Source organism: Nelusetta ayraudi, unplaced genomic scaffold, assembly GCF_046127955.1.
Source record: "Nelusetta ayraudi isolate G7.1 ecotype Tasmania unplaced genomic scaffold, CSIRO-AGI_Nayr_v1 ptg000004l, whole genome shotgun sequence".
Lineage (NCBI taxonomy): Eukaryota > Metazoa > Chordata > Actinopteri > Tetraodontiformes > Monacanthidae > Nelusetta > Nelusetta ayraudi.
Genome location: NW_027466054.1, coordinates 15,805,754 through 15,833,221, shown reverse-complemented (window position 1 = coordinate 15,833,221; position 27,468 = coordinate 15,805,754). Strand labels below are relative to the sequence as shown.

At 45.9% G+C, this 27,468-nt stretch overlaps 3 protein-coding genes across 10 annotated transcripts; 1 reads left to right on the top strand and 2 right to left on the bottom strand.

Moving 5' to 3' along the window:
- Nucleotides 1-1,443: 1,443 nt before the first annotated feature.
- LOC142896277 (ADP-ribosylation factor-binding protein GGA1-like) lies at nucleotides 1,444-8,015 on the bottom strand. 2 transcript variants are annotated; one of them, XM_076037885.1, is made up of 17 exons: nucleotides 7,833-8,015; nucleotides 6,999-7,083; nucleotides 6,696-6,771; nucleotides 6,321-6,419; nucleotides 6,044-6,167; nucleotides 5,431-5,531; nucleotides 5,110-5,190; nucleotides 4,698-4,835; nucleotides 4,517-4,598; nucleotides 4,299-4,412; nucleotides 4,052-4,195; nucleotides 3,652-3,695; nucleotides 2,870-3,060; nucleotides 2,543-2,775; nucleotides 2,284-2,453; nucleotides 2,065-2,175; nucleotides 1,444-1,870 (listed from the first exon to the last, which is right to left on the bottom strand). In XM_076037885.1, exons 1-17 carry the CDS (start codon nucleotides 7,876-7,878, stop codon nucleotides 1,760-1,762), a joined length of 1,950 nt encoding a protein of 649 aa, XP_075894000.1. In that variant the 5' UTR covers nucleotides 7,879-8,015; the 3' UTR covers nucleotides 1,444-1,759. The 2 variants fall into 2 exon arrangements, with proteins under 2 accessions (XP_075894000.1, XP_075894001.1); XM_076037886.1 differs by lacking the exon at nucleotides 7,833-8,015 and adding an exon at nucleotides 7,390-7,811.
- Nucleotides 8,016-8,087: 72 nt separating this feature from the next.
- On the top strand, nucleotides 8,088-23,238 carry micall1a (MICAL-like 1a). The gene is made up of 16 exons (XM_076037877.1): nucleotides 8,088-8,998; nucleotides 11,867-11,915; nucleotides 14,139-14,280; nucleotides 14,415-14,518; nucleotides 16,237-16,373; nucleotides 16,973-17,508; nucleotides 17,599-17,659; nucleotides 18,363-18,811; nucleotides 19,462-19,838; nucleotides 19,919-20,059; nucleotides 20,145-20,271; nucleotides 20,360-20,450; nucleotides 20,526-20,599; nucleotides 21,053-21,167; nucleotides 21,267-21,313; nucleotides 21,512-23,238. The coding sequence occupies exons 1-16, from the start codon at nucleotides 8,856-8,858 to the stop codon at nucleotides 21,643-21,645; spliced, it is 2,727 nt and encodes a 908-aa protein (XP_075893992.1). The 5' UTR covers nucleotides 8,088-8,855; the 3' UTR covers nucleotides 21,646-23,238.
- On the bottom strand, nucleotides 22,846-27,371 carry cunh22orf23 (chromosome unknown C22orf23 homolog). Of its 7 annotated transcripts, none has more exons than XM_076037938.1 (9): nucleotides 27,237-27,371; nucleotides 26,296-26,378; nucleotides 26,087-26,175; nucleotides 24,505-24,608; nucleotides 24,320-24,382; nucleotides 23,973-24,146; nucleotides 23,616-23,753; nucleotides 23,373-23,473; nucleotides 22,846-23,067 (listed from the first exon to the last, which is right to left on the bottom strand). In XM_076037938.1, exons 2-9 carry the CDS (start codon nucleotides 26,305-26,307, stop codon nucleotides 22,987-22,989), a joined length of 762 nt encoding a protein of 253 aa, XP_075894053.1. In that variant the 5' UTR covers nucleotides 26,308-26,378; nucleotides 27,237-27,371; the 3' UTR covers nucleotides 22,846-22,986. The 7 variants fall into 7 exon arrangements, with proteins under 7 accessions (XP_075894053.1, XP_075894071.1, XP_075894045.1 ...); XM_076037956.1 differs by having other exon boundaries at nucleotides 23,373-23,487; nucleotides 26,296-26,408; nucleotides 27,237-27,353; XM_076037930.1 differs by having other exon boundaries at nucleotides 26,296-26,408; nucleotides 27,237-27,353.
- Nucleotides 27,372-27,468: the final 97 nt, after the last annotated feature.

The following is a 27,468-nucleotide window of genomic DNA, read 5'->3' as shown; positions in this document are numbered from 1 at the left end:
GACACTTCACAATGACTGTTGGTCTTTTAGAAGTGGCTAACTTGCTAATGTATCCCTCAGGAATGTTGTAAAGTCCAGCCGTAGCTGCAAAAATAAAATTTATGTACATCTTTTTTCCTTTTCCTTTTCACATATTTGAGGATAATCACCTTTCCGTCAAACAGCTCGTTAACCAGAAGTTACTTTTAATTTGTACGACTCTTTAGAACCACAGAGGCGCCCATCAATCAACCCAGTCGCCACCAGACAGACAGAGAAAATGATTCATTAACATCTCCACACACTGTTGGCTCTTTTTGCAATCCAGGTGCAAACGCATGAAAACACAAGTATGAATTGCAGACGTATGTGCACAAAAGCAAAAATAAAAATCAAACAATTAATCGCAGGCACATTGTGGTAGAATCCAACCGGATGTCAGCAACTCAGGGATGCAACCTCTTCCTCTTTTGGTCAATCAACAGCGTAAAGGCAGTAAATGAGACGAAACGACAATGTTCTGTGACGGGATAACCGGTTCATGTGCAAAAACAAAAGAATAAAAGTGCAGGGATTATTAAAATAAATTTGTGACATGGGAAATGTAACGTGGGAGTGTCCCAACAACATTAAAAACAAAGAAAAGTGCAGAAATTAAAAGAAATTACAAGTCACCCAGAAGAGTGTTAGTGACGTTCCTTTGATGAACTTCAACATACAAGAAAAAATACAGAAACAAACAGCAAAACCAAGAATTGGTTTTAGTTTTTTGTTTTTCAGTGTGACAGTCGCATCCATGCGGAACCGTCGTTAATATTATTGGTAACTTCTGTATGTTTCTTACTGTATGTCTGCAAAATAGAAAATGACTTAAATACTAAAAGTAAGAGAGAATAATAATAAAAATAATAATAATGCCTGTAAACCTGCCGTCTGCTCCCTGGAGAGGCCACCTCAGCTCTCCCGACACACTCACACTCTTATTACAGCATTTAACATCCCACCTCCCCACTCCAAAGATGAATCTCAGTAAACTCACAGCACAATTTTTTTTCCTCCCCTATTAAACTCTTTGAAAGCAGGATCAAGGACAAGAAGTGGATTGTTTGCTTGCTTTCTCTTCAAATCAGCACTGAATTAATGCTTCAACAGCGACACAAAGTCATTTTAGATGCAGCGTTGTGATTATTTGACAAAAAAAAGGCAAATTTCTCCCCATGTAAGAAATCCACCTACTGTTGGTCATACACTAAAACATCATCAGCAGAAGTTGAGGACTACAACCTACAACCTCGGAGCACTCTGTTGGGTGCTGGATGCACAAACTTCATGTAGGACTCCACACTCAACGTGCCAACAATTGAAAGTAAAGGCAAAATATATACGCTCTGCGTAATTCACATGATAAGGGACAGAAAACTGAACCATGTATAAACAAATACACCTTTTTTAAAAAAAAAAAAAAAAGGCTAGACTGTTTCCTGAAAAGTTACTGCACTGATTCAACACTGAGACAGTTTGTCAGACTGATTGTTGGGGGAGGAGGAAGAGCAAAAAAAGGCAAAAAAGCAAAAGTGGACACAGAGATGCTCAAATAAAGACAGAGAAGCTTCAAAGGAAGGCACAAGGTAGAAACTGGTTCCCTCGACTGGTCTCAACCGGTTCGAAGACGCCAAACTGGAACTGCAGACGTCGCATTAACTTCAGCCAGCGATGGGGGACGAGCAAAAAACGTTTAGGGAAGCAGCAGATCGGGAGACGGGGGCTCAGCCACTCCGAATTAAAGGCTCCCCCATGTGTTGGGAGGCGGGAACTGGTCCACGTCACCCGACTCATCGTGAGCGCTGTCCCCCAGGTTGAACGTCAACTTGAACCGCAAACGTACTTTCTCCTGGATGAGGCAGAAACAGCAGCACAATTTCACATCTTGGCAAGGAAACAAAAACAATCAGTGGTCTCAACCTTCAATATGAGCACGACGTACAGTGGTGTTCACCCTGCATCATTACTGTCAAATTCAGGGACATAGAATCAACGGTCATCATCAGGCAGTGATGATGCAGGGAGGGTCATGTGACATCGTACCTTGTGAGGGTTGGCCAGCAGCAGGATCTGTGTGACAGCAGCTGGAGGCAGGATGGGATTAAATGCCGGCAGCTCAGTGGTGGAGGGAGGCTGCAGCTTCACTTTCATCACCTGAAGAATAGCAAAATCACATAAGGGGAAAAAAAAAGGGCAGGGTATTAACGAGCTCCATCCGAAAGCGGTTTGACCGTCGGGGCTGCGGCTGAAGAGCAGACGCACCTTCGGCACGGCCGCCTGGAAGCGGATGTTGGTGACGGGTGTCGGAGCCGAGGACAACATGGAGATGATCACCACCAGCACGTCGGGCCGCGACGGAGGACAGTCCCGGGCGAAGGTGAAGAAAACCCGCAGGCTGTGCTTGTCAAACACGGTCACTGGTAATAAACTACCTGGAAATGGAATGAAAGATTCAAGATAAGAATCTAATTTGTTCTGGAGAGAAGAAGAATGTCAAGACGGCATCGCTTGTCAGCCTTACTGGGTTTGATGGACTCCAGAGGCAGGTGGACGTCGGCGAGGGAAATACTGTCACAGGGGTCGGCGGCCGCGACGCTGAGGTTGGAAATCAGGAGGCCGTCGGAAAGCCCCGATTGGACGGCCGAGGTGGGCGGGGCAGAGGCGGGGACGGAGGACGAGGCGTGGGCGGCGCTGCTGCTGCTGGACTTCTGCAGATCCCTCAGGCTGACTTTGGATTGAGGTTGGTGTTTGTCCCTGTTCGTCAGGCCACACCAGATGCTCTTTAGACTAACAATGTACATAATAACTATAACAATAAAGAAGAAACGCAAAGTTAAAACAAACTTGCCATTTAACCTGCTGGCTCTCTGGAGGGAGGGACTGCTGCAGCAGCGTCTTCCCTAGCAAATCCAGCTCTTCCATGGGTTTAGGTGGAGCAGTGGGGCCCCCTGCTGGTGGCGCTTGAGATGAGTGGACCATGGCTGGAAGAAGGCCTGCTGCAGGGACCAGCAGAGCCGATGCTTTTAAGTTGGCAGAAGTCTGAAAGGAAGCGGACAGAGGGAACTTTACATGATGATACTGTGGTGGAGAAGCTTCTGTGTGTCACGATATAATGTAACGATTATAGGATGTATAATGTATGTATAATAATGTTCTCCGTTGACCTATGACAGATGGGTGCTCACAAGCAGCATATTTTAAATCTAAAGGCTTTGTAAAGCAACACTTTACAGTTTTTCTCCCTTAATATCGTTTAGGGATGTTAACAATTAATCGATTAATAATTATATATATATATATATATATATATATATATATATATATATATATATATATATATATATATATATATATATATATTATTTATTTATTTATTTATTTTTTAAGTTGAAATGTGACCCATTAGAAGTCAACTTAAAGTCAGAGGATAAATGTTTAGGGTGTTTTTACTGTTCTCTAGTGTAAAAATGGGTCACATTGGACCCTCAACATTTTTAAGGGTTAAATAATGTGTTCCTTACACATTTTTCATTGTGAAATATTTAGGTTCTCAGGAAAAATCGCCGCTGATCAATGAATTGTTAATCAATCGATAAGATCAATCAACTAATAATTAATGATTTGATTTACCTGCAAAGCTGGCTGAGAGATGCAGTTTTCTGTCATGTTCAGTCCTAAAAAAGAAACACACACACACACACACACACACACACACACACACACAGTTGGTTAGTTTTCCAACAACAGTGAAATCTACACTTTCCTTCAAACAAAACCTCTTCCCGTTTTCCAAACAGTTTACTGCTGATGTCAGACTCTGTTTGACGTGTCTGTCTTGCCTGAGTGCAGCTTTGTTGCGGTGGACCCAGATGTGACCTATGTGTTCCAGCCAGTGGGCCAACAGGAGGGCTGCGGCCCACCCGGTGAGAGACACGCTGAGCCGTGCTGACTGGATCCTTTTTTTTGACTTGTTAAATGTTTTAGAGATCTGGCCCTGCTTTTACAGGCCAGCTGAAGATTTCTTGCTTACCCAGTGGCATGAGCTCATCATCCAATAGGCTGAAGCCTGTGTTGTGAGTCAGGGTCTGCAGGTCAGAGTGCTCTGGGTTGGATGCTGCTGTGCTGGCTGATGTGTTGAGCCCCATCAGGTCGTCAAGGGCCGAGCTGGTGCTGCCTGGTGTGGACAGAGACCATCAGTCAGAGATCTTTGCAGGTGCAGAGACGCTGGAGGTCGACTGTATCACAGGACGTCCAGTCTCAAAGGTGCACAGGCCTACTTGTTGTCAGTGGTGGTGTGGCAGTACCGTCCTTCGACACATCTTCTCCCTTCACCAGCTGCCGGTACAAGTTGATGACTTGTGTCAGGCTGTCGTTGGCCTGCAGGATATCAGCTAAAGGCAGAAGGAAAAAAAAAAGAGGCTCAGCTGGTTAAAGGTGAATTCATAAAGAGCTTTTTTATGGCGCACGATTGGACGCGTGAGACTAGCACGCTCACCCAAGGCCTCGTCGCTGTCCTCTGTATCGCTGGCCAGCCTGAACAGCGTGGGCCTCATCTTCTCACAGCGCTGGTACAGATCCTGGAAAGAGAAGCAGACACGTGTCGGCAGAGCAAACACGGACCTCGGTGGACTGCGTGCCTGCAGCCGGTTTCCAATGTGCTGCGTCTCAGCGCTCACTTTAACGAGCTCCTGGTTGCTCTGGGAGCTGCTCTCCCTGCTGAAGCCCTGCAGCAGCTGGCTCAGCAGGCTCACGCTCTCCTTCACCTCCTGGATGGCACTCTCACGTTTGGAAACTTTCTCCACTCGCTTCTGGTCCTGCAGGGGGCCAAAAGAAAGGTTGTAATACCCCAGGGTGTTTTTTTTTGTTTTTTATAATATTTCAGAAGCTATGGGTAAAACTAAAAAGTCTGTCACATGACCACAATGATTAAAACATGGTGGCAGTAAGAGCACAACCTTCTTTTGACCCTTAAGTTGAAATAAATGTTTGAAAGATGCCTTTAAGTTGCTTTAAAGTCATTTTTTAGGTGTTTCAGGTGTTTTCCATCCACATGCATTCCACATGTGGAACACAAATCCCATTGCCCACCTCCTGGACCATTTCCTTTATGAGCTTGTTTGCCTCTCTTAAATCCTCGGGGTGGGTGCTGTTCAATAAGCGCGATAGCGTCTACAAAAACAGGATAGGACACAAGTGGGGGAGGGGAAGGGGGAGGAAGAGAGCTTTGTAAACTGTTAATGGTTTTCACAGTGGGGTTAACTTCAAAGGCTCTGATGCGCAGAGTATTTTTATGGAACTAACGTGATGCCAAGACAAACTCCTACTCAGAGCAGAGCGCCCTGTATAGTTAAGTATTTCTGACTTCAAGTGTGGTCAGCCATGTAAGGGGCATATTGTGGCGTCTTTTACCTTGGATTTCTCCTCATCCTCGAAGATGGCACTTGGGGCTCTGGGAGCAGGGGGTGGAAGGAGTTTGTCAGCAGGAAGAACAGGATCCTGCTTCACAATACCTGGAAGAGAACGGGGACAGCCATTAGTCTCACACCCGGCAATGTGCACTTTAAATAATAAGGTGGTATATAGTGTAGATGTCAAGACACCACTGACTCGATTCTGTTTGTAATGTGTAAATCTATGGTGAAATTTCTCTCTTTTTTTTTTTTTTTTTTTTTTTTAAATGTGCAACTCCAATGTAAAGAAAATTGTTACAAAAAAAAAAAAAAAAAAAAAGCAAACACATGGAAGCAAGATTTTAAGGTTACACCAGAGCCAACGACTTTGGTCGCATGATTGTTGCTCACTGATCCATAAAAAGGGAAGCAACCTCATTTTGTACAAAACACTATTCTTACACAGCCTATAACCACAACCACATCCTTATTAGTTGTTAAAAGAGGGAACTGTACGATGTTTGAGGGAACACAGAATGAGCGCAGCTGTTAAAAAGGTGTACACATTTAAAGGCAAAAAATAAAAGCAGTGTCTTTGGAGGTGAATCTTCTGAGTCTTCAGAATGACTCACCCTGTTTTTTGAGCATCTGATAGGCGTCGGATATTTTGGTCTCGTCAGGCAGATTAACTGTCCAGCTGTAGACCATCTCCAACACCATCTTCTTCACCGGTTCAGGAGCCCGCGCCCCTAAATACTGTGAGGACATAACATTAAGACCTAGTCAAACAAATACAATCCTGTTTTGTTTTTGTTTTTTAATTCTCAATTGTTCATTTCAAAAGGGCCCTTCAGCATGCGATCCACAAATACAGTTACAGGCAACAGCAACTCAGACATGGTTCCTCACCTTGGGCGACACCACCTTGATGAGCTCATTGAGAAAGCGAAACTTTCCCACTTCGCTGTGGAAACGCTTCCCACAGTTCTGCATGCACGTCTCAAGTACCTGGGAATCATTTAAGAACCGTTTCATTTTTACTTTTGTACAGGCGGGTTGTCACACACCACTAAGTACCAACATGCTTTAACTGAAGCCAAGTGCTATGTGGAGTTTGCATGTTGTCCCTGTGTCTGCGTGGGTTCTCTCCAGATTCTCCGACTTCCTCCCACAGTCCAAAAACACGCATGTGAGGTGAATTGGAAACTCTAAATTGACCGGTAGGTGTGTGTGTGTGTGTGTGTGTGTGTGTGTGTGTGTGTGTGTGTGTGTACGATCTATTACCATGAGTGCCTGCATGGCCTCCCACTCCTGAGGAGACTGGATTTTATGGGCCAAAAGTCTGGTTGCAACCTGGGGGCTGAATAAAGACAATTGACACAGTCAAACATATTTAAAAAAACAAAAAAACAAAAAAAACAAACATAAGATACCATGTAGGAGAGATATTAGACATATTAGACAACATTTCTGTATGAGCTGGTAAACTGAATTGATTTTCATTCACTCCGTTTGTTTGACACTGTTAAAGTACATTGATTTACTCCAACAACTCTCCACTGTGAGATACCATCTTCATTATCTCACCCTTCTGGTTCATTGTTGAGCTGATCACAGAATCCCTTGATGTTGTCCCAGTCGGTCTCCTTATTCAAAGGATTGGTGGCTTTGTCTGTGAGAAAGCCACAGAAAAGAAAAACAAACAAACAAAAACACAGAATTCACCTCCGTGTTTGCTTCTGGTCCAAAGTTTAGAATTACTGCTTGCGAGGTCATTTTAATCACACTGGCAAATTCTACAGCAATTCACAGCGACAAAGCTAAACTTTAACCTCGGTGATCGTGTGATATAGCAACTATAGATACACACACACACACACACACACACACACACACACACACACACAGACACACACACACACAGACACAGACACAGACACAGACACACACACACACACACACACACACACACACACACCCTGTTAGGTTCTCGTCCGACTGGCCTGTCATTGTCCATTATGAGACAACTGTCAGCAGCTCGGCTGCCTAGCTCGATGATTACAACACTCCGGTTTTCGCTGTGTCAGTTTCAGACTGAATCACGAAATGACAAAACTCATGACATATAAAAATAACACGACTTCAAAAGGCAGATTTTATTTTCATTTTGCTCACTTGAGCCTCCCTCGCGATTTTCAACCACTGTTTTGCTCCCAAACGCAAATTCCACTCTTTGATTTGGTGACATTTACTCTTTCAGCTGTCAGAATCGTTTTCCCGGTATGCCCGACGACTAGTGAATGTTTCTCCAAAAATTGGTAGCGAATTACCAAACCCATCTGACGTTGTGGGGGTATCCTTACGAAGTACAGTGTGAGCGTGTGCGCGCGTGTGTGTGTGGGTGTGGGTGTGTAGACTTACTGATGCGAGACTGCAAGCTAACCTCATCCGGAGGCGCCGCCGCCATCTTTCTGGGAGTCTAAACAAGTCGGCGTTCACGCGAGATTTTAGCAACATCGCGCTGCCACACATCCAAAAAGGTTATTCGCAGTTTGCACCCCCTGCTGGAGGAAAAGCGAATTGACACCAACGACATCTGGTGCGGGGCGCTAATTTATTTGCCCAACTTGGCAGCTGCTCCCTCCCAAGTGGTTTTTTTTTTTGTTTTGTTTTTTTGCACCATAACTGGTCATTTGGGGACTTTTTCTATAACAATTAGAAAAAAATAATAATTCTGTTGTCGCCAGGAGGACTATGCCGGTAGCTGCGACGACCTAACCCGTGATTAAACAACCACTGCGGCCACCGCACTCGGAGACAAGAACCGTGTCGGTCGGGACTCATCTTAAAGAGGAAACTGTCACATCGGCCGTGACTGACCATCACCCGCCCACCGCGGTTTTCAGCCAGTGCAACCCACAACAAAAGGCTCTAATCCTCAGAGTTGTAGGCGGAGGTATCAGTTTATTCGCTAGCTTGCTACCCTCCCAAGTTGACGTTACGACAAGAACTTTCTTGGCCGCCCTATTGTTATCAGCCCGTCGGGCCGAGGTTACCTTCTTCGCCGACAACACCGGTGCAAAGTTTGCCACCAGATGAGGCTCTCGACGTCCGGAGAGTCGACAGCGGTAATTAAGCGGAGATAGATTGTATAATTATTTTTGTTTTGTTTTTAAGAGGACAGCTAACCATGTAGCTCGCCTGCAAAGCCTCGCTAGTGACTCATTGGCTGGCCATGAACGCATCGTATGAAAGAGTCGGGTGTTGCCTGGCTGCTGCTGCTGCTGCTGGTTCTCCGCTGAGACGCCGAGGATGACCCCTCTTTGACCACCGGGAGGGACTGGACCCTTCACATTTCGTCTCCTCGGTGTTTGTTTTTTCTTCCTTTTTTCCGCGCACCTTTGGGATTTCTCGCCAGGTTGTCTATGGTGATACGCCGCTGCCATGGGGTCCCTGAAGGCTCTCCAGGAGTGGTGTCGAATACAGTGCGAGAATTACAACGGCGTGGATGTAAAGGACATGTCAGCGTCCTTCCGGGACGGCTTGGCGTTCTGTGCCATCATACACCGCTTCAGACCGGAGCTCATGTAAGTACCAGAGACTGGGAATTCATTATTCCATAGCTTACATAGTATCGATTAAAAAAAAATCTAATCAAATCGTTTTGCACTGTTCGTGTTCGCTGAATGAATGACTAGTTTTGGCTGGATTGTCCAAAGATTGAACACGTGACATGTAGCGAGGAGGTAGCGGACAAACAAACAGACTTGTTATTTTTTTTAAAATACAAAAGCAGAACGAATCCCGTTATCATGAGCTCATCATTTTTTTTTTTTTTTGGAGATAGAGCGTCATTCACGATACCTTCGGATGACGTCACGCTTGGGCTAGATTGAAAAAAAAAAAACGGTTGCACCCAACTTATTTGCAAAGTTAAGTAGGAAGTGTTTATGTGGTTCTTCAAACAGTTTTTTGCATTGGTAATTATGAGGAAAAAAAACTTGAGTCAACTCCCAGTCAGGATGTGCTGGGGTCAGTCAGTGTGTGCGTGTGTGTGTGTGTGTGTGTGTGTGTGCAACACTGTAAGTGCAGAGGGCCAGTGTGCTGTAATTAACTCGGCCTGACATGGCATCCCGTGTCTGTAACAACACACCTCTCCCCTCCTCGAACCCACGAGGCACAGGCAGCAACACACGGTGCTGCGGCGCTGCCTGTCTGTGCGACAGGAAGTCAGCGTGCATCTCGGTGCAATACTGTTGCAACAACGACGACAACAAAATGGCACAAACGCACACACTGCGTTTTTATACGGCGTAGCACAAACTGAATCCGTCCAGGTGAGTGGGTGTCGCCCAGTGTTGACAGTTATTAGTGGCACAATCATCTCTGACACACGATAACAAGCCCGGGCCGCTGCAGGAGGGTTGTGTAAATGCATGACGTGAATTCCATGTCTCTTCTCTGTCCCAGAGGAAAAATACAGATGGGGTAATATCACTTCACTGTCACTCCTGCTACCACCACTACCACTACGACTACTTCCACTACTACTACTACTCAGGTGCTCCTACCCTTCTGTGTGGACTCTGCTCAGGCGTTGATAGAGAAGCCGAAACATTCACTGACTGGACAGGTCAGTGGAGTGGAACGCAGCAGCAGCAGCAGCAGCAGTAAAGCTGAGTGCATGAGAGCGGGCCAATCCTTAAACACCCCGGCTTTCAAGCGCTGCCTCTTCAATTTGTGTTTCCCAGCATGCATCTCCCTGCTCGGCTGTCTGACCGCCGCGGCCCAGCCGGAACGCACAGACAGTCTAATCTGTAGCCGAGACCCACAGCACCACCACCACCACCACCACCGCCTGTCAAAGTGGCTTTAGCTGCGATGTTGTTCCAGCGCCGTTGTTGTGCAGCATTGCAGTCACTGGGATGCAGCTCAGAAACGCTGCACAGGGGCTCATCTTAAGGCCTCCAGCCCGCAGGGTCAGTAGGACTGCACTTGATGGCCGCGTTGAATGTTCTGATGGTGATCCAACTGCCGCTTTGAGTTGCTGCAAATATAGACGGCGCTCAGTCTAGATCAGGCATGGGCAAACTACGGCCCGGGGGCCATATGCGTCCCACCGAATTTGAAGAAATTATGAAATAAATCGATAGTAAATAAGTAATAAAATAGCTTAGTCTGATTTTTATTGCAGTGTTTTAAGAGTCATTTCAATAAAGAGCTAAATACCAAATAGACATTAAAGCTCATGTTTTCTACATGTCCTGTGATATATTATTTTCTCCTATGAGGTGGGTCACCAACACCCTCCATCCATCTGCTCCTGCTCCGGCCCCCTCTGTCACTTTTTAGGATTAATTGAGTTGTGTTGACAGCTGCGTCAGTCATGAAACACATCTGCTAAAAGAGAAAAGTTGCAGGTTAAATCCAACTTCAGCCCTCTGTTGTTTGTGCCGTCTCACTCCTTCTTCGACATTTCTCTCTGAACCGGTTCATCCAGGTTTTGATCATGTTGATTTGAAACAGTTCAAACACGCACACACACAGCAGTCTCTCCCAAAAATAAACCTGGGAGTGGGACCTTGAGTCACGCTGGGTTTGATTTAACAACTCCCAACGCACGCACAAAAATGCCGTTTCGTCCTGTCGGGCTTCTGCCGCCACTGTAGCAGCAGTGGCGGTTGGGCCACTGTCACGGTCTCGGGCCTCGGAGCCGGCCGCTCGCTGCGCCTGTGACCATGAGACCCGGATTAGAGAGAACACAGGGAACTTTGTGCGCCTCCAACACGGAGCTCATTCAACGGCGAGCCTCCTCCTTCAGACTTCCACATGGAGAGAGCGCGGAACCCTCCCCATCGCTCCCCCCAGCACAACCCTGTCGTCCTTCCACTTGTGTCAACACATGCTAAACTGCGCTCGGGCAGCGTCTCTGAGAGTTTCCACTTTTACTGCAGGATGTTTACTGGGGAGCACTGGCTCCAGGCCCACTGTGTTTTTTCTAAGGAAAAAAAAAAAAAGGTGGAGCCTTGTAATTATAAGGCCGACGCTCTTGTTTGGCTGCTTCTCTTCTTTTGTCCCAACAGCAACCCCCCAACCCACCCTCACCCTCCCACCCCCCGGCTGCTTCTCCCATCATCAGGCATCGTTAACGTGTGGGTTCTGCCCCGCCGCCGCCACCGCCGGCTGGTGGGAAGCTTAACTGCTCACCGTTGCTGCATTAAACACCGTCATGCCAATAATAGCTTTCTGACGGGAGAGTGGAAATAGGTCGGCACGCTGAATGCTACATGCTAAATGCAGCCCCTGTCCTTTATAAGCATGGCAGGGAGCGTGACAGTTGCGTCTGCAGTGACTTTGGACGGAGTTGCAGGCCACACAACCTCCCCTACCAGCTCTGCTCTGTTTTTATTTATTTTTTCCTTCTAATGTGTTTTCCCTCCTTCTTGTCTTTCCAGAGACTTTGACTCGCTGTCCAAAGAGGATGTCTACGAGAACAACCGCCTCGTGAGTCCATTTTTTTTTTAGTTACTGTTAACTTTTGCACGACTCGGGACCTCACTGTATGTGGCCGTGCGTGTGAGGAAGACGTGTAACTTCATTCAGCGGTAGAGGCCTGTCGGGAGCAAACGGAGAGAGGGGGAGGAAATCTGAGCTCTAATGATCATTTTAGGGAGAAAAAAATATTCCTAGTGGAAGCCTTTGGAAGGATGCCGACAGGACCGTGTCCAGTGCAAAAAATGCTGGTTTTGCAGCTTCGTACAAGGCGAGTGGATTGGAAGTTCCCGTGGATTAGTAAAAAATCTCTTTGCGGGTTTTCCGCATTAAGTGTAGGTCAGCAGAATTTGGAGGGTGGAAACAGCCGCCTCATCCTCTTCAGGCTGAGCGGAGCTTTGCCAGCCTCGACTCTATCCAGCAGCGTGAAGAAGGACGACGGTGTCAGAAGTGCCAGCTGGCGTCACAAATAAAGCAAAACATTTGGCGCTTACATCGAAGACCAAAGCCTAAAAATGAATTTGACCTCAAAAAGATAGTTTGCCCAATATTTAGATTCCACCTTTTTACTTGCAACCATTCTGCAGTTTTATGGAGGAAAATATTTCCAGCCGATGCAAACACGGTGCAAACCTATGGAGACCATGTACTGAAACATTTGTCTTTCAGTACATGGTCCAGAAGACACAGATTTTTTTCCCTTGAAGAAGAGACATCACTCACCTGTTTTAGCCCAAATATCCACTGTTGCCTCCCTAAACAGACAACACATTCATGTTAGCATTAGCGAGTTTGGCAAGACTGTTTACATGCAGCTGGAACCTGACATCTTTGTCGTCGAGTGATGGCACCCGAGCTCCAGTTGGCTACAGTGAATGTTTTGCCTGAAAACATGGTGTTAACTTTGCTGTTTTGAGTCAAAGCGCAACTCCACTGTGCTGCCACTAGATGGGATTTTCTGTCTTTAGTCCTTTTTAATTAATATCATTTTTCTTCTGTTTGCACTGTATTGTCGCTGTAACTATGCAAATTTCCCCATTGTGGGATTAATAAAGGCATTCTACTATATTCTATTCTATTCTACTCTTCGCCTTCTGGCAAAGTCCAGATTCGCATGGCTTAGAAAGTGACACTAGACTGGAGACATAATGTCAAACGTTGAAATTTCAACTCTGGTTCCTTTTTATGCATGCATGCATGCAAGTGCTTCAGGTTTTTGGTCATCATCAAGCCTGTAACTTGACAGAAATGAAGTTACTTTTAGCATGTGTTTCGCTTCCCCGCGTCCCTTCGCTTTCTGTGACTCACCCACTGATGCTGCGTTCTCATCTATGTCGAGAAAAAACTCATTACTGCAAAACCAAAACGCCGGTAAATAATAGCAACTGAGTGAAAGCTGTGCCTATATCAGTTTGACTTCAGCCGCAGACAGCGACGAGACTAAAAACTCCTTCAGTTTCATTCGCCAAAGCGAAAGGCGGGGAGGAGAACCCCCCCGCCCCCCCGCAGTATTGTGTATCCCTGGTCTGCACAGTGGCGTCATACCATTAGAGTGGGCGCGGGAACATTGACAAACTACAGGCCTGCACAGAGGATGTTTGAATGCAGAGGAAACCAGCGAGGAAACGGTGGTGACGGCTTGCACCAAAAGAGGCAAATGCAGTGTGTGTCAGGGCCACATGGAGCTCAACATTACTGCATCCTGCATCCCCACCACACCACACACACACACACACACAGACACACACACACACACACACACACACACACACACACACACACACACACACACACACACACACACACACACACGGTGGGTTTGACTGGTTGCGTTATCAGTGGTTTCACTCTGGAACCTGTTCTCAAATATTTGCATATTAGGAGGCAGTGGCTCGCTGTTGTCGGCCAAACTGCAGCAAAACTTTCACGCTCAGCAAGAAAACTGATGTGATCAGTTTGCTTTTTTTTATTTTAGAAACTGTTGCATGTCTTGATCAGTGCTGATACCAGGAGAATCATTGCAGTCAGCGCTGCGAGCCCTGGATGGAGCGATGCCAGAGGTCTGAGGACATTCCTCACGACTTGATGTTTGTTTTTCTGTACAGGCCGAGGTGGAAGAGGGAGATCTACCTCGAGTTTGATCAGTACAGTTTTAGTCTGGCATTTAAAACTAATATATATGTATATAGCTTCTCAGCTTCTGATACTGTTCCTCATCGTTTTGCATCACTGCAGGCTTTTGAAGTGGCGGAGAGCCAGCTGGGGATCCCGGCGCTGCTCGACCCAGAGGACATGGTGTCCATGAAGGTGCCCGACCGGCTCAGCGTCATCACATACGTCTCGCAGTACTACAACTTCTTCAACAACAAGTCTCAAGGTGCACCCACGGAGTCCTCGTACTCCTCCTCCTCCTCCTCCTTCTCCGCCTTTAAAAACGGGATTCGTGTTTGTGACATCTCTTCACACACTCGCCTGATGCCACCAATAACTGATTGACTTCCTGCCCAACAGCGAACCCCCCCAGCATGAAGAGGCTGAGCACTGTGGGTCTGAATGAGCCGGCGCAGAAGAGAGCCAGCACCCCTCTGGAGGACTCTGGAGTGGCTGCATCAGAGGTACAAAACCAGAGGCAGTACTGTGATTTACTCTTGGGTACATGTGAACATGATAGTTCACCCAAAACTCAAACCATTTGCCTCTCATCCCCAATCTTGACGGAGACTCTGGTGATATTTTCCAATTCTGGTGACTGTCCTGGAGTTTGATGGACAGAAAATCCAACTACAACGGCGTAAAAACAAATGATATATAAAACGTGTCTCCAGGCTGCGAGTGCAGCGTCATCAAACAGACGACCCAGCATTCTAATTTTGACCTTAAACAGCCGCCCTGCCAGCACCTTGTCATTAGCCAGATGTGCACACTTGCCTTCATGCTAGCTCTCGCTGGCGCTGCAGAATCTGGTAATTACTCTTTCCCCTCTGCAAGAAGTCTATTATTTTTCCCGCCTCATGTTCACATTTACTCCTCGCTTCGAACCGGCGTAAGTCATTCATTTAAACTGCTGCTGTTTAAAGGTCACATTGACCGGAAAATGTCCCCGGAGCCTCCCACCGACAAAGCGGCAGGCAGGAAATGTAGTGCGACATTTCAATTCTGCATTTAGCCATGCAGCTCAGGTGCGCTGCCGCTCCTGCATGATGCTGTAGTAACTGCACCTCAGTACTGTCCGGGTGGAGAAGTACAACAATGCTCATTGTCCACCCTAGTGATCTATAAGCACCACTTCCTTGTGTGGTGCAGCAGGGGAAAAACCAAAGCAGCGGAGGTAGAGTCTGTATCCTGTCTCTCTCTCTCTTTCTCTCTCCCTCTCTCTCTTCCGTCTGTCTGTCTGTCTGTCTGTCTGTCTTCGCTCTCCTTTTCTTTCACCTCATCACCCCCTCCTTTTTTCTCACGCACCATCATCTTCCTCTTTGACTTCCATCTTTCCACTCCTCCTCTCCAGATGGAAATTGACTCCGCCTCCCCCTCTTCCTCTTCCTCTTCCTCCTCATATCTGACGCCCCCTCCTCTCTCTGGTCCTAAGCATTAGGGGGGGAGGGGTGGGCTTGGTTTTTTTTTTTTTTTTTTTTTTTGGTCATCAGTTTAAAAAAAGATTGCAAACGGACATTCCTCCTTCACACTTGGTGCCAAGTTTTGCAGATGCTCTTTTGAATCTGATTTTATTGTGTCTCTCTAAAACAAACCAACTCATCTATCTTGTTAAATTCATGAGCAATATAGGCTCAAACATTTATAAGATTTATTAGCATAGACTTGCTCAGTGGATTCATCTCCCCTCCAATGCTTTTGATTTATGTGCCTCCACTTTCTCCAAGCCAACTTCTATATGAACAGCTCCAACACTTGCCCTGATTATTCTCATCCATATCCTGATGTTAGTTAATATTGAACTCTTTAGCCCACTTTAGAGAGACAGTTTTTTTTCACAATCTAATCAGAGTTTTGTTGTGTTTTTTTTAAAGGGAGGCACGCAAAACATGTTTCTTGTGGCACTTTTATACTTTTCACCATCTAAACTATCATTTTAAAACACAACATAGTCTTTAATTTTGTCATCTTTGTTTAATTTTGGAATTCCATTCGCCCTCTGGCTCTGACTTGAAACCCTTCAGAATAAAAGAGGGCAGAGAAAGATTGTTTTGTTCTCACCTGACTGACTCGACAATCCAAATCCTGAAGTCCTGACTCCATGTCTGATCTCCTCCCCCACCATCACTCTACATCCCCCCTCCCGATGTTCTCTCCCTGTAAACGATGTTGCTCGCGTCAGCCCGGTGCGCCCGTGCCAACCGACGCAGCCGCCAAGCGCAGCACACTCAGCAGCACCTGCGCCGCCTGCCAGAAACACGTCCACCTGGTGCAGAGGTTCCTGGTGGACGGCAAGCTGTACCACCGCAACTGCTTCAGGTGATTACCGCTGCTGAGGCTCCCGTCTACTGCCTGCACGCATAGGTTACAGCCTCAAGCTGCACTTTGCAGTCTCTGTGTGAGTGTTTGCAAACCTGAGGAAAAAAGGCCTTGCAGAAAAAGAAAGTATGATATGTCTTAAAACCGTGCTCCTCAACTGGTGGAGTCTCAGGATCCACATTTTTTTTCCTTATAATGAAGTTGAAACCCAAATTTATTCCACAGTCCTAAAATTCGTTCCACTAAATAAAAATGCTAGCCCACTTCTTATGTCTCGTAAATAAATTATTGAAATTATTGAATGGAATTGTGTCTCTGTAAATATATATCTATCCATTTTCAATACCCACTTCTTCCTGAACTCATATATATAATCCCTTTCTGTAATTACTGCATAGAATTAAATATTGCATAAAGTCCTCATTAACTGCCCACGAAGCTGAGACCCAATCAAAACACCTCTACGACCCACTTTTTGGATCAAATTCTAGAAACACTAGATTTGATTAAGAGTTGGAACAATTGTTGTTATCACTGCTGTTTCTATGTATCTCTAGTTTTGATTCTATTTTTTGCTGCCCTGTGCGTCACTGTTTCAGGTGCACCGAGTGCCACAGCACTTTGCTCCCTGGGTCCTACAAGCTGGGGCTCGTGTCTGGCGCTCTGGTCTGCAGGCATCACGCGGCCAGGAGCGCCTCGGACAATCAGAACGGCCGGCCGGACCTCAGCAAGAGGCCGCCGGCTGTTCAGTCGGCCAGAATCGGACGTAGCGGCTCTCCTCACGCAGCACCGCCGCCCGAGAGCGAGCGGACTAACGACTCCAACGAGGTCGCCGCTGCCGACGACTCTCTGGAGATCAGGGAGGACGTCGGAGGAGAGACGGAGGAGACGTCTCACTCTGCCGCTCCTCCGAACCCTTTTGACGAGAGCGACGATGACGAGGAGGAGGAGGAGACCAAAGAAGAAGAAGAAGTGCCAGCTCAGCTAACCGCTAACGGGGAGATACCGCCGCCGCCGACCCTCGCCGCCCACCAGGAAGGGGCCGGCCGACCGGTACCGGCCCCCCGCCGCGTCCTGGAGCCCTCCCCTCCTCCTCGGCCAGCCCCGCGGGTTCGGCTGCTCCGCGCCTCCGACGGTCCGTTTGCACCGCCTCGCCTTCAAACAAGGGAAGTTGCGGCTCTAAACGATGAAATTTTAACCCGATGTTTTACCAAAATGTTTGCAGGCGACAACCAGAAGCCTCCGACTCCTCCCAAACCTCGAGAGAGATCGCAGTCGCCTGGAAGGTAGCTGAGCTTCGCTTGTCTGTCCGTCACTAGATTCCATTTAGCTCAGTCCAGTCGTCCGTCTGTCCAGGTGACCGCAGGGCTGAGTATCAACCACAAGTCTTTCATACAATGTCAATCTTGATACCTTGGTTTTGATATCAGATTTCAGAAGGATCATTTTTTGATACCAGAAGTTTTAAAACCAATTTGAAGAACAACAAAGGTTTATTTTTTCGCTTTTACTGGTGATTCAAATCTGGTTTTCCTCCAAATCCAGCTTCTCATTTGCCACTTCATGCTCAGCACAAATGTTGAATTTTTACTTTATTTTGATCTTCCACCTGAATGTGTGAAGCCAGACTTTAGACTTCTTCAGCATGATGCTAATTTCCGCTCTAATGCAAACAAAAATTTGTGAGTGTCTGCAGTTCACGCCTCTATAATTGGAAATCCAATTTCCAGCGACATGGCGACTTTTGGCTCGCAGATGCTAAAATTCACTTTCCTGCGTATCAGAATTTGGCACCAGAAGATGATTTACATTTTTTGATATCTGACAGGACCAGAGCAGTGCTATAAATGTATCAAGGGTCGGTACTCAGCCCTCAAGGTCCTTCCGTTTGCTTCCTTCATGCCAACTTCCCCTCTGTGACCCCGTCTCACCCCTCTGTGTGTCCACGTGTGTGTGTGTGTGTGTGTGTGTGTGTGTGTCACCGACCAGCCTGTCCACTGGCACCCATAAACCAAAAGACCCACCCTGGCTCACCCTGGTCCAGTCAGAATCCAAGAAGAAGAAAGCACCCGCCCCTCCCCCTGCCGGCCAGGCCACACCCCCCAACGCAGGCTCTCTCTCCTCTCTCAAAGGGGGGGGCTCCAGACCCAGCACGCCCCCTCCGCCGCAGCAGCCACCGGCACCTGCCAACCCGTTCGACGAGGACGACGAAGACGAGCGCAGCGAGGCGGAGGAAGAGGAGGCGGGCGGCGAAGGGGGCGGAGTCCCGGCCCCGGTCGCGGCCAGCCACCCGTGGTACAGCATCACCCGGCCGGCTGAGACCCCCGGGGGGGACACGCCCCCGAGTGCAGGAAGCTCCTCCCGCTCGGCCAGTCCCGGGGGGGTGAAGAGCAAGAAGCGGCGGGCGCCTCGAGTGCCACAGCCTCCTGGTAGCCAAGGTAACTTCAGCCGGCACTGCAGTCAACGCAGCGTCAACGTGGAAGAATCACCATGGTGATAGATAATAATACATACATTGCAGTCAACATCCTTGTATAATCTAGCTGAGGATAATAAATCGACAAGTCTCCATCACATCACATCTTCATACCAATAATGACGCCAATGTGCACCTGTTTTCAGTTCCATGTCATTCCTATTGACAGAACTAAAGAAAACTGGAACCCCCTTTACACACTGACTGCTGTGTTGTCTCGGAAGTATTCAAACCATGAAAGCGGTGTGCTAAATACAGTGGAGTCTGAGGGCTTCAGACCCTCCGATGATTAACCCATGAGATTTTTAAAAATATCGAACAATTTCTTTTGCCAAGCGGAGCCAACTGGTCCTGTGTGTAACAATTAGGACCCCCTCCGAATATTGCCGGGTGTTTTGCACACTGCATGAAAGCATTCTGCAAACAGTAAAGATGCTAAGACAAGAGCAAAGCTGTTAATGTAAAATGACATTTTCATCATTTCTTCCCCCTTTATTTTTTATCCACCCTGTGCTTCAATCTCCCAACTTCTTTGATCCTTCTTTCATTTCCTGCCTCCGGTTTGTTTTTTGTTTTTTTTCCCTAACTAAACCTCTTCCGCCTCCTCCTCAGTTCTCCCTCAGTCTCTGCCCTCCTCTTGCTCTCCCTCTCCAGCTCTCAGCATCGAGAGTCTGTCCTCCAGCTCGGACCACAGCTCCTCGCAGGCCTCGCAGGCCCAGGACCAGGACCAGCCGCCGGCCTTCACCAAGAGCGTCTCGGAGCCTTCCATCTGCTCGCCCGGCGACGCCGCCGCTGCCTCCTCCTCTGCCGCCACCTCCTCCTCCGAGCAGCTGCCTCGCTCCTCCCTCGGCCTCCCACCTGCCGCCGCCCCGCCGCCCAGCGCCACCTCGGCTCCGGCCACCCCGCAGGCGGTCCGCAGCAGGGAGAACGGAGCCTCCTCGCCACAGCCCAGCCCCCTGGCCTCAGGCAGCGTCCAGTCAAATAATAAGGTGAGAACTTTGCACCGTGACTCCGTCAATCATCATTTTCCACGCTTTTGCTTTTTAATCTCAACGTCTTCTCATTGCAGCGAATCTGCAAGGAGAACCCGTTCAACAGGAAGGCCTCTCCCTCTCCCGCCAAATCCAAATCCAAATCCAAACCCCCGAAAGGCCCCCGACCTGCCCGACCGCCGGCCCCCGGCCACGGCTTCCCTCTCATTAAACGCAAGGTAGAAACCAGCAGGAACCTCCACCGCCTCTGCCGAGAAGCAAAGCACCGAGGTTCTGACCCCCGTGTCTGTTCCATCGACACAGGTGCAGTCGGATCAGTTCATCCCAGTGGAGGACATCCACGGGGAGATGAGTGGGCTGGAGAAGCAGCTGGATGAACTGGAGCAGAGGGGGGTGGAGCTGGAAAAGAAGCTGAGGGACAACCCCAATGGTAAGACTGGACTACAACTGCTCGCTCTGTCAAAGTGCACAACAATTGTTCGCTTGAATAGAAAGAACAAATCTGATGATGATTCCAGATGAGGATGAAGAGCACCTGCTGGTGGACTGGTTCACTCTCATCCACGAGAAGCACCTGCTGGTGCGGCGAGAAGCGGAGCTCGTCTACACGTGAGTATAAAATAATGACCTTGCTTTTCTTTTTTTTGATAGACACTAACTGGGATTTCTGTTCCAACTGTGCAGAGCAAAGCAGCAGAATCTGGAGGAGAGGCAGGCTGACGTGGAGTACGAGCTGAGATGTCTTCTCAACAAGCCTGGTGGGTGTGGCTGTGATGACATGCAGCCAACGCTGCTGCCTGGAGGTGTTTTGTTTGTGATGCTTCACTCTGGCAACAATCCTTCCCCAAGCACTGACACAAAAAAAATAGGTCTAGATTTACTGTCTTCCATTGCTCATCAACAAGGTGTAAAATATCTCAGATGCGAGAGATGTCATGTAGCCCTTTGCACCTGTCGTACTGGATCAAACCACCAGTTAAATCAAAACTGAACAGATAAGTGAACTCCATATAGAAATCACCACAAACAACTTAAGAAAAATCTTTTCCACATTTTTTTTTGCTTTGCCTGCGAGCTTCTTGATCTCATTCGTATAATTGTGTTAAAAAACAACAACGTTGCTGTATATACTGCATCCAGCCACTAGGGGGAGCTCAAGTGAATTTGGCTTCCACAACCATCTTGATGAACAGTTTTTCTCTCCTCTTCAGAAAAAGACTGGACAGACGAGGACAAGAGTCGGGAGCAGGAGCTGATGGCGGAGCTGGTCACCATCATTGAACAGCGCAACCAAATAGTCAACAGCATGGACCAGGACAGGCAGAGGTAGCGACCGACCGGTCCACTCTGGGCTCTACACTCAGATTTGCTGAAACAAGAACACGTTTAAAAGGCTTCAGAAATCTAACAGTAATGCTCTCACAGGGACGAAGAGGAGGATAAACTGATCGGTGCCATGCTGAAGAAAAAAGGTAAAACAAATAGTTAAATTTATCGTTGAAGCAAGTTAGATTGTATTTTCTCAGTAAGCTATAAACAGGGTTAACTATGCTGTTTTTTTCCCTTTGGTCTGCTAATTTGGATGAAAATTTGTACAATATGTCTTTACCTTGTAAAGACCAGTGTGTTAAATGTGTTTAAATATGCCTCTTTTTCTTCCTTTTTTGAAGACTTCCAAAAGGACTCGGAGGCAGAAGAGCAGCCAAAGAAAAAAGGGGCAAAGTTTAAACCCATCAAGGTGCTCAAGAGGCTGAGCCACAAGGGAGAGCCGAGCAAGAGCCCACGCAAGGACAAAACACAGTAGGCACAGGGACACACACACATCTCTCTCTCTCTCACACACACACACACACACACACACACACTCACACACACACACACACTCACACACACACACACTCACACTCACACTCTCCTCCGAGAGGAGACGACAAGCAAAGAAACATTTAACAAGGGGTGAAGAGAGAAGTACGAGGTCAAGATGATGCAACAAACTGATGACTGAACTCTGAGCGCTGCTGAGAACTTCCTCTCTGCTCACGTCTGCTTTTCCTCATAATCTTTGTCAGCAGTGTTTTAAAGACTGTTGCATTTTCAGAACCGACATGTTTGTGGCTCTGTGGACCTTTGGAACGCGTGAAGAATGTTTAAGAAAAAAAAATTGAAAAGAATGCACTGAACTTTCAAGCATATCTCCGTCACCTACCACAAACCAGCAATTGGGTGGGCTGGGGAGGGGGGTGCGCTGCTCATTCTGAGAGAAGAAGAAGAAGTCAGTCTGCAAGTTTTCATTGTGCTTTAACTGGACCTCCGATATGCACACTGGAGGCGTGATCTCCTTCTTCATTCCAAAGGTCTGCAGACGATATTGGAGAAGCTAAATGGCATGTTTGGTTTATTCCTGTGGTACTAATGAAAGGAAAGTTTGAGATGTTCGAAAGCCTTCGAGTATTCAAACCAGCAGTGGCTACTTTTTTTTTTTTGTCTCGTCTGTAAGAGAATAAATGCAGACACACAGTGCATTCGGTTTGGTTTTGTACTAGGAAGCAAAGCAGGGGCCTGATGGTGAGGATGTCTGCTAGAAAGATTGTTAGTGTGTAATGTCTAACATGCAATAAAACATGGTGGTTTGGGTTTGTTTTTTTAACAGCTGTAGCAAAAACATCCTTTTAACTGTGGAATACGCAATCATTAATTTATATTTTAATCTGCCTTACTGTTTGTTTGTTTTTTTTGCCTTAAAGCGCGTTAGCGTCATTTGTACGAGTACCTTTTTATTTAACATCTGTTATGAGGTCATGACATCATGTTTACTTATTTTGCCATCCAGAATGGTTACGTCTGTCCTTTCCTTCCCATTTTTCTGCTCTGTGCCTGTTTCGCTTCAACCAAGAGCTTCACTAGCGCCACCCTGCTGTCAGCAACGTATTCTCCCACAAGGCGGAGAGGAATCGCAGAACATTACTGACGCTGTGAAGCAGAGGAATAAAATGTCATGACGCCATTGCTCGATGCTTTTCGATGAATGTGATTTTATTTATCCTCCGACTTCACAGTAACATCTCGGAGCAAATGGACCTTGGTGGCGGTAGCTCTTATTCCGTTTTATTTTTGAGGTTGATATCAATTCTCATCTGTTCTGACGTCACTTCTTTTCTCCACATTCTACCCGTTCTTCCTTCTTCTGCCTGAAGCTCTGGTCCAGCATCTCCAGCTCCCGAATTTTCTGTAACATATTGAGATGCACCAAGAGTGTGAGGTCAGCTGTTTTTTTTTTTCTTTTTAAAAAGAGAGAGAATATAAGCTCTGCCTTATCAAATTATGGTATTGCCGGTTTAAAAGGGTGTGCAGAAAACTGACATAGCTGTTTTTTTAAATAAAGATTTTTTTTCATCAAGGTGTGACATTTACTGCAACTGCTCTGTTTGGATAGAAATACAGAAAAGGATACAATAGTGAGAACACTGCCTGCTTTACGCTTCATCGCAGCTATTTTTACATCACGAGAATCTTGAGGAGCCTGTTTGTTACCTGAGCTATCTCTGTGTTGATGATGTTGCTGTATTTCTTCTCCTGGCCGAGAGAGGCCATGTCTGCCAGGAACTGTCTTCTCTCCTCGATCTCATCCAGAACTGCAGAGTAGAAGCTGTGATGTGTGATAGTCTCACAGGATAGGTGTTTTGTATTATTAGTTCAGTTCGAAACCTTTTTTCCCCTCTTTTATGTCCTTTCAATAACTGATATATTTCCTAAGTCAGTGCAGTTAGTCCCCACCTTCCTGAAAACGGTCCTTCTCTTCTTCAACCCTTTGGTCGCGACGTCCTGAAACATTTGTGGGAGGGGCAGCAGTTGGTCCCTCTTGTCCCGTTGACATGATATTCTGAAGCCTCAGTTTCTCTTTTTCCAAGTCTCCTACAGTGAAAGTGTAAAAACAGATCAGATAACAACCCAAAATAGTCACTCACATTTAATAGGATTGACTCAGTGGGTGTGTGGGTGTGTGTTCTATCTCATGAAAAACATCATAAAATCATATGTAAAGATGTATTCCTCCTCCGCAACAAAAGTAACCATGCGGAATAGTGAAGTATCAGTATTGGAAAAAAAAAAAAATTGTCGATGCAAACATACTTATGGGACCAGGATGGAACTTTTCTCTGACATAACTGTTTCCAGACCGACAAGATTCCTCTGAGCGCCTCTGAGGTTTTTCTGGCAGCCTTTTTGGTGCAACCTTGTTTATTTTAGGCCGTCGATTAGTGGAAGACGCTGCGGAGTCGAAGGTCAGAGGTAAAGCTGCTCCTTCTGTAAGGCATTAAACATGCAGCTTTTACATGATGAAATCATAAATCATAAATGTTTGACACATTTATGTAATGTGATAATATTATATTGCAATGGTATCTTATGAATTCATCATTATCTTAATAATGGGAATATTTAATTATTTCAGCACCAAATGATCACTGTGGTCTTACTTTTAAGGCATTCATTGATCTGTTTTCTTTGGAGGGTGGTGAGCTTTAATTCCTGCATCATCACTGAACACCAGAGAAACAGAAACACAATGATTATAAACTATGGTGAACAGACACAAGCCCAGACTGGTAACTCCTACAGCTGTGTTTTTCATGCATCATCATCATCTTCATCATCATCTCACATCTCAGCATGTCCTGGGTCCCTTTGCTGTACTGGGGAGGTCTAGGGTTGCTCCGAGGGCCCCTGCTGAGTCTGCTCTGTGGTGATGATGGGGAGGCCTCCATCCTAAGAGATTGTTCAAGTGAAATTGAAAGGGAGAGAGAATTTTAAACGCAATCAAGTGATATCAAATGGACAAAGAAAAGCCGTCAGCCTGTCCTGGTTGACTAGGTGGAGACATCAACGCAAACAAGCAGCAGTTGTAGAGTGTTTGAAAGATGGGCAGATTAGGTTAAGGTTGCTGCGTCATTTAACGCAGTTATCGCGATTGGGCACCGTCACTACTACACATCGCTCTGCTCACGGTGAATCGCAAGAAAGAAAGAAAGAAAGAAAGAAAAAGGCAAACTGAACGGCTTGACAGGGAGGACAAGGCGGCAGAGAGTTTCCAAAGCAGCAGCAGCAGCGCCAATAGCACCTGCCACTGTGTCTGAGCAGGGTTCCGGGAGGCGGAAGTTGAAGCTGCTTCAGCAGTTGTTGTTGAGTGGGCGCAGCTAGCATGATAGAGCTAAAAGAAACTAAACAGCTAGCGACGGTAAACGTCGGTAAGACGTGACATAAAACTCTGCTTTTCAATTTAAGCGAACTTACCCGAACTTTAGTTTTAGTTTTTTTTTCTTCCCCTAAGTCAATGTTAATCGTGAATGGTTGCCGTGAAAGCCAACTCTACAGTTGTCAGATGAGAGTTTACACAACGTCCTATTGGTGCCATGGAAACCGACCTACTACAAACCCATCCGTCTGAATGAGTCACTCAGGAACAATATTTAACTAAATATTTATGTCATTCCTCCCTATAAATATGATTGACTTTTTAATTAAACATTACAATGTATTCTTTAAAAAAAACTGAGGGAAAAAAAAAACAATGAACAATCCTAATCGATTTTTAAATGGTGAGAAATGATAGATAACTTTGTCTCCGTGTTTCCTTCCTAGTTCACTCCCCTGAAGAACTGAAACAATGAACTCCTACACCACAATGTGTAAATGTTGTTGCTAATGTGTGTGTGTGTGTGTGTGTGTGTGTGTGTGTGTGTGTGTGTGTGTGTGCATAATTCATTTTTATACTGCCAACTATGCTGTTCATATCATCCTCATCTCATTGTCCCCCCCCCATCTTCCTTCAAATAGGTACCTCTCTACCCGTGTGACGTCACAGTAGAGCTATATATGTCCACTAGATGGAGTTAAGTGATGGATGGAGGAATCTTAACCCGACAAAGATTGAAGAGCTACATATAAAATATGCTATTGTTGCTGTTGTTAATTTTAAGAAAACATATATCAATTTATTTACAGTTGTTGTTTTAAAGAAAAAACATATTTACTTAAAAAACTTATTTACACAATATTGTACTCAGTAGCTCCTTTCAATTTCAATTCCTTTGAACATAAAATCAGCATGCATTCTTTTTGGCTTTAAATATTAGCCAATCGCTAAAAGAAAATGACCGGATCATATTCCGTTCAATATAAACAAAACTGACCTATGTATAACTAAAATAGTTCCAGGTACGTTTTTAGCTTTTGCAGAGTCTTACACTCTTGTCATTACTCCGAGGGACGGTGAGGACTTTTTATCAGTGGTGGGCTTGTCATCAGTGATCAGCAGCAGTAAAGAGTCCATTATCTGTCGAGAGACAGCAGTTTGGCTCGAGCTCACGTCAACAGATAAACAGCCAGTCTATAATCACTTTCCACAAACAGAAGTTCTCAGAAGTAAGAGCTACATGTTCATAGCGTGACATACCAGAACAGCCATTGAAGGCAAAATCTTCTTTTCTTTTCTTCTCTTCTCTCATCTTCTCTTCTGTCACCTGCCGAGCATCCTCTCTGTGTTGATGGCAGTGGTACAATTCTTCTCTGTTACAAGTCAGTGAATAACAAAACAAAAATTGGGGGGAAACCACTATTTTAATGGAGCAAAACTACAACATACTGCTTTGAATATTTGGTCAACACGTCCTTTGAAACATGTAAAGGTTTTCTTTTTCTCTTTTTGCATCCATTGTAGTTTAAACAGGATGCACACTTTTGCTCATGGTCATGGCCAAATTTATCTTAAGAGTCTCAATATTTGCTCAGCTGTTTTCAAACAATCATAATTAGTCTATTTGGCCGGCTCAAATTCACTTCTTTTAGATAGAATATTATAGAGAAATCCACTTAGATCTTTTGATGTACATAAATATCACATTCAGTACGTGTTCACCAACACATGCACCAAAGCTTTACTGTCGTTGCCTGTGCCAAAGATTTTGGCTGATGATGATCTACATTACTTGTTTACTTGTGCCTTTTTTTCAAAAACATATTTGAGTTTGATGTATCTCATACCTCTAAAAAATAATTCTGTCTTCTGTTCTTGCATTTGACAGAAAATCACACGCTGAAGTTGTGCTTTAATTTCAGGTTAAATAAGAAATGACATTAAAAAAATTATAATATAATAAATCAATTGCAAATGCTCAAATTCCAGTGGTATGCTGAAGTCCACATTTTAAATGTATTGACAGTCATTGTGAAAAGGAAAATCAAATATGTACAATTAATAATAAGTAGAAAATGAAAACAATGATTTATTTAACAATTTTGAAAGCAGTTGGGTCTGAGAGGATGAGCTGGCAGAATTTTGTCAATGACTGTGAATAAACACTACAACTGAGGTGAAAAAAAAGTAGAGTGACTCACACGTAAACTCCACCTCCTTCAACGGTCAAAACCTACGTGAAAGAGAGAGATTTGAAGCGGTACTCGCAGCTGACAGAGATAGACAAGAGTGAGGAGGGACAGATAGCAGGAGTGCGATGAACTAGAGGGGGCAGCTGCGACGACCTGCTGAACCTGCGGCCCATCAGCTCTGCAACCGGGGACTAGCAGCCAGGCAACTTTGTGGAATCTCGGCTGAGGACAGTGATGTAAA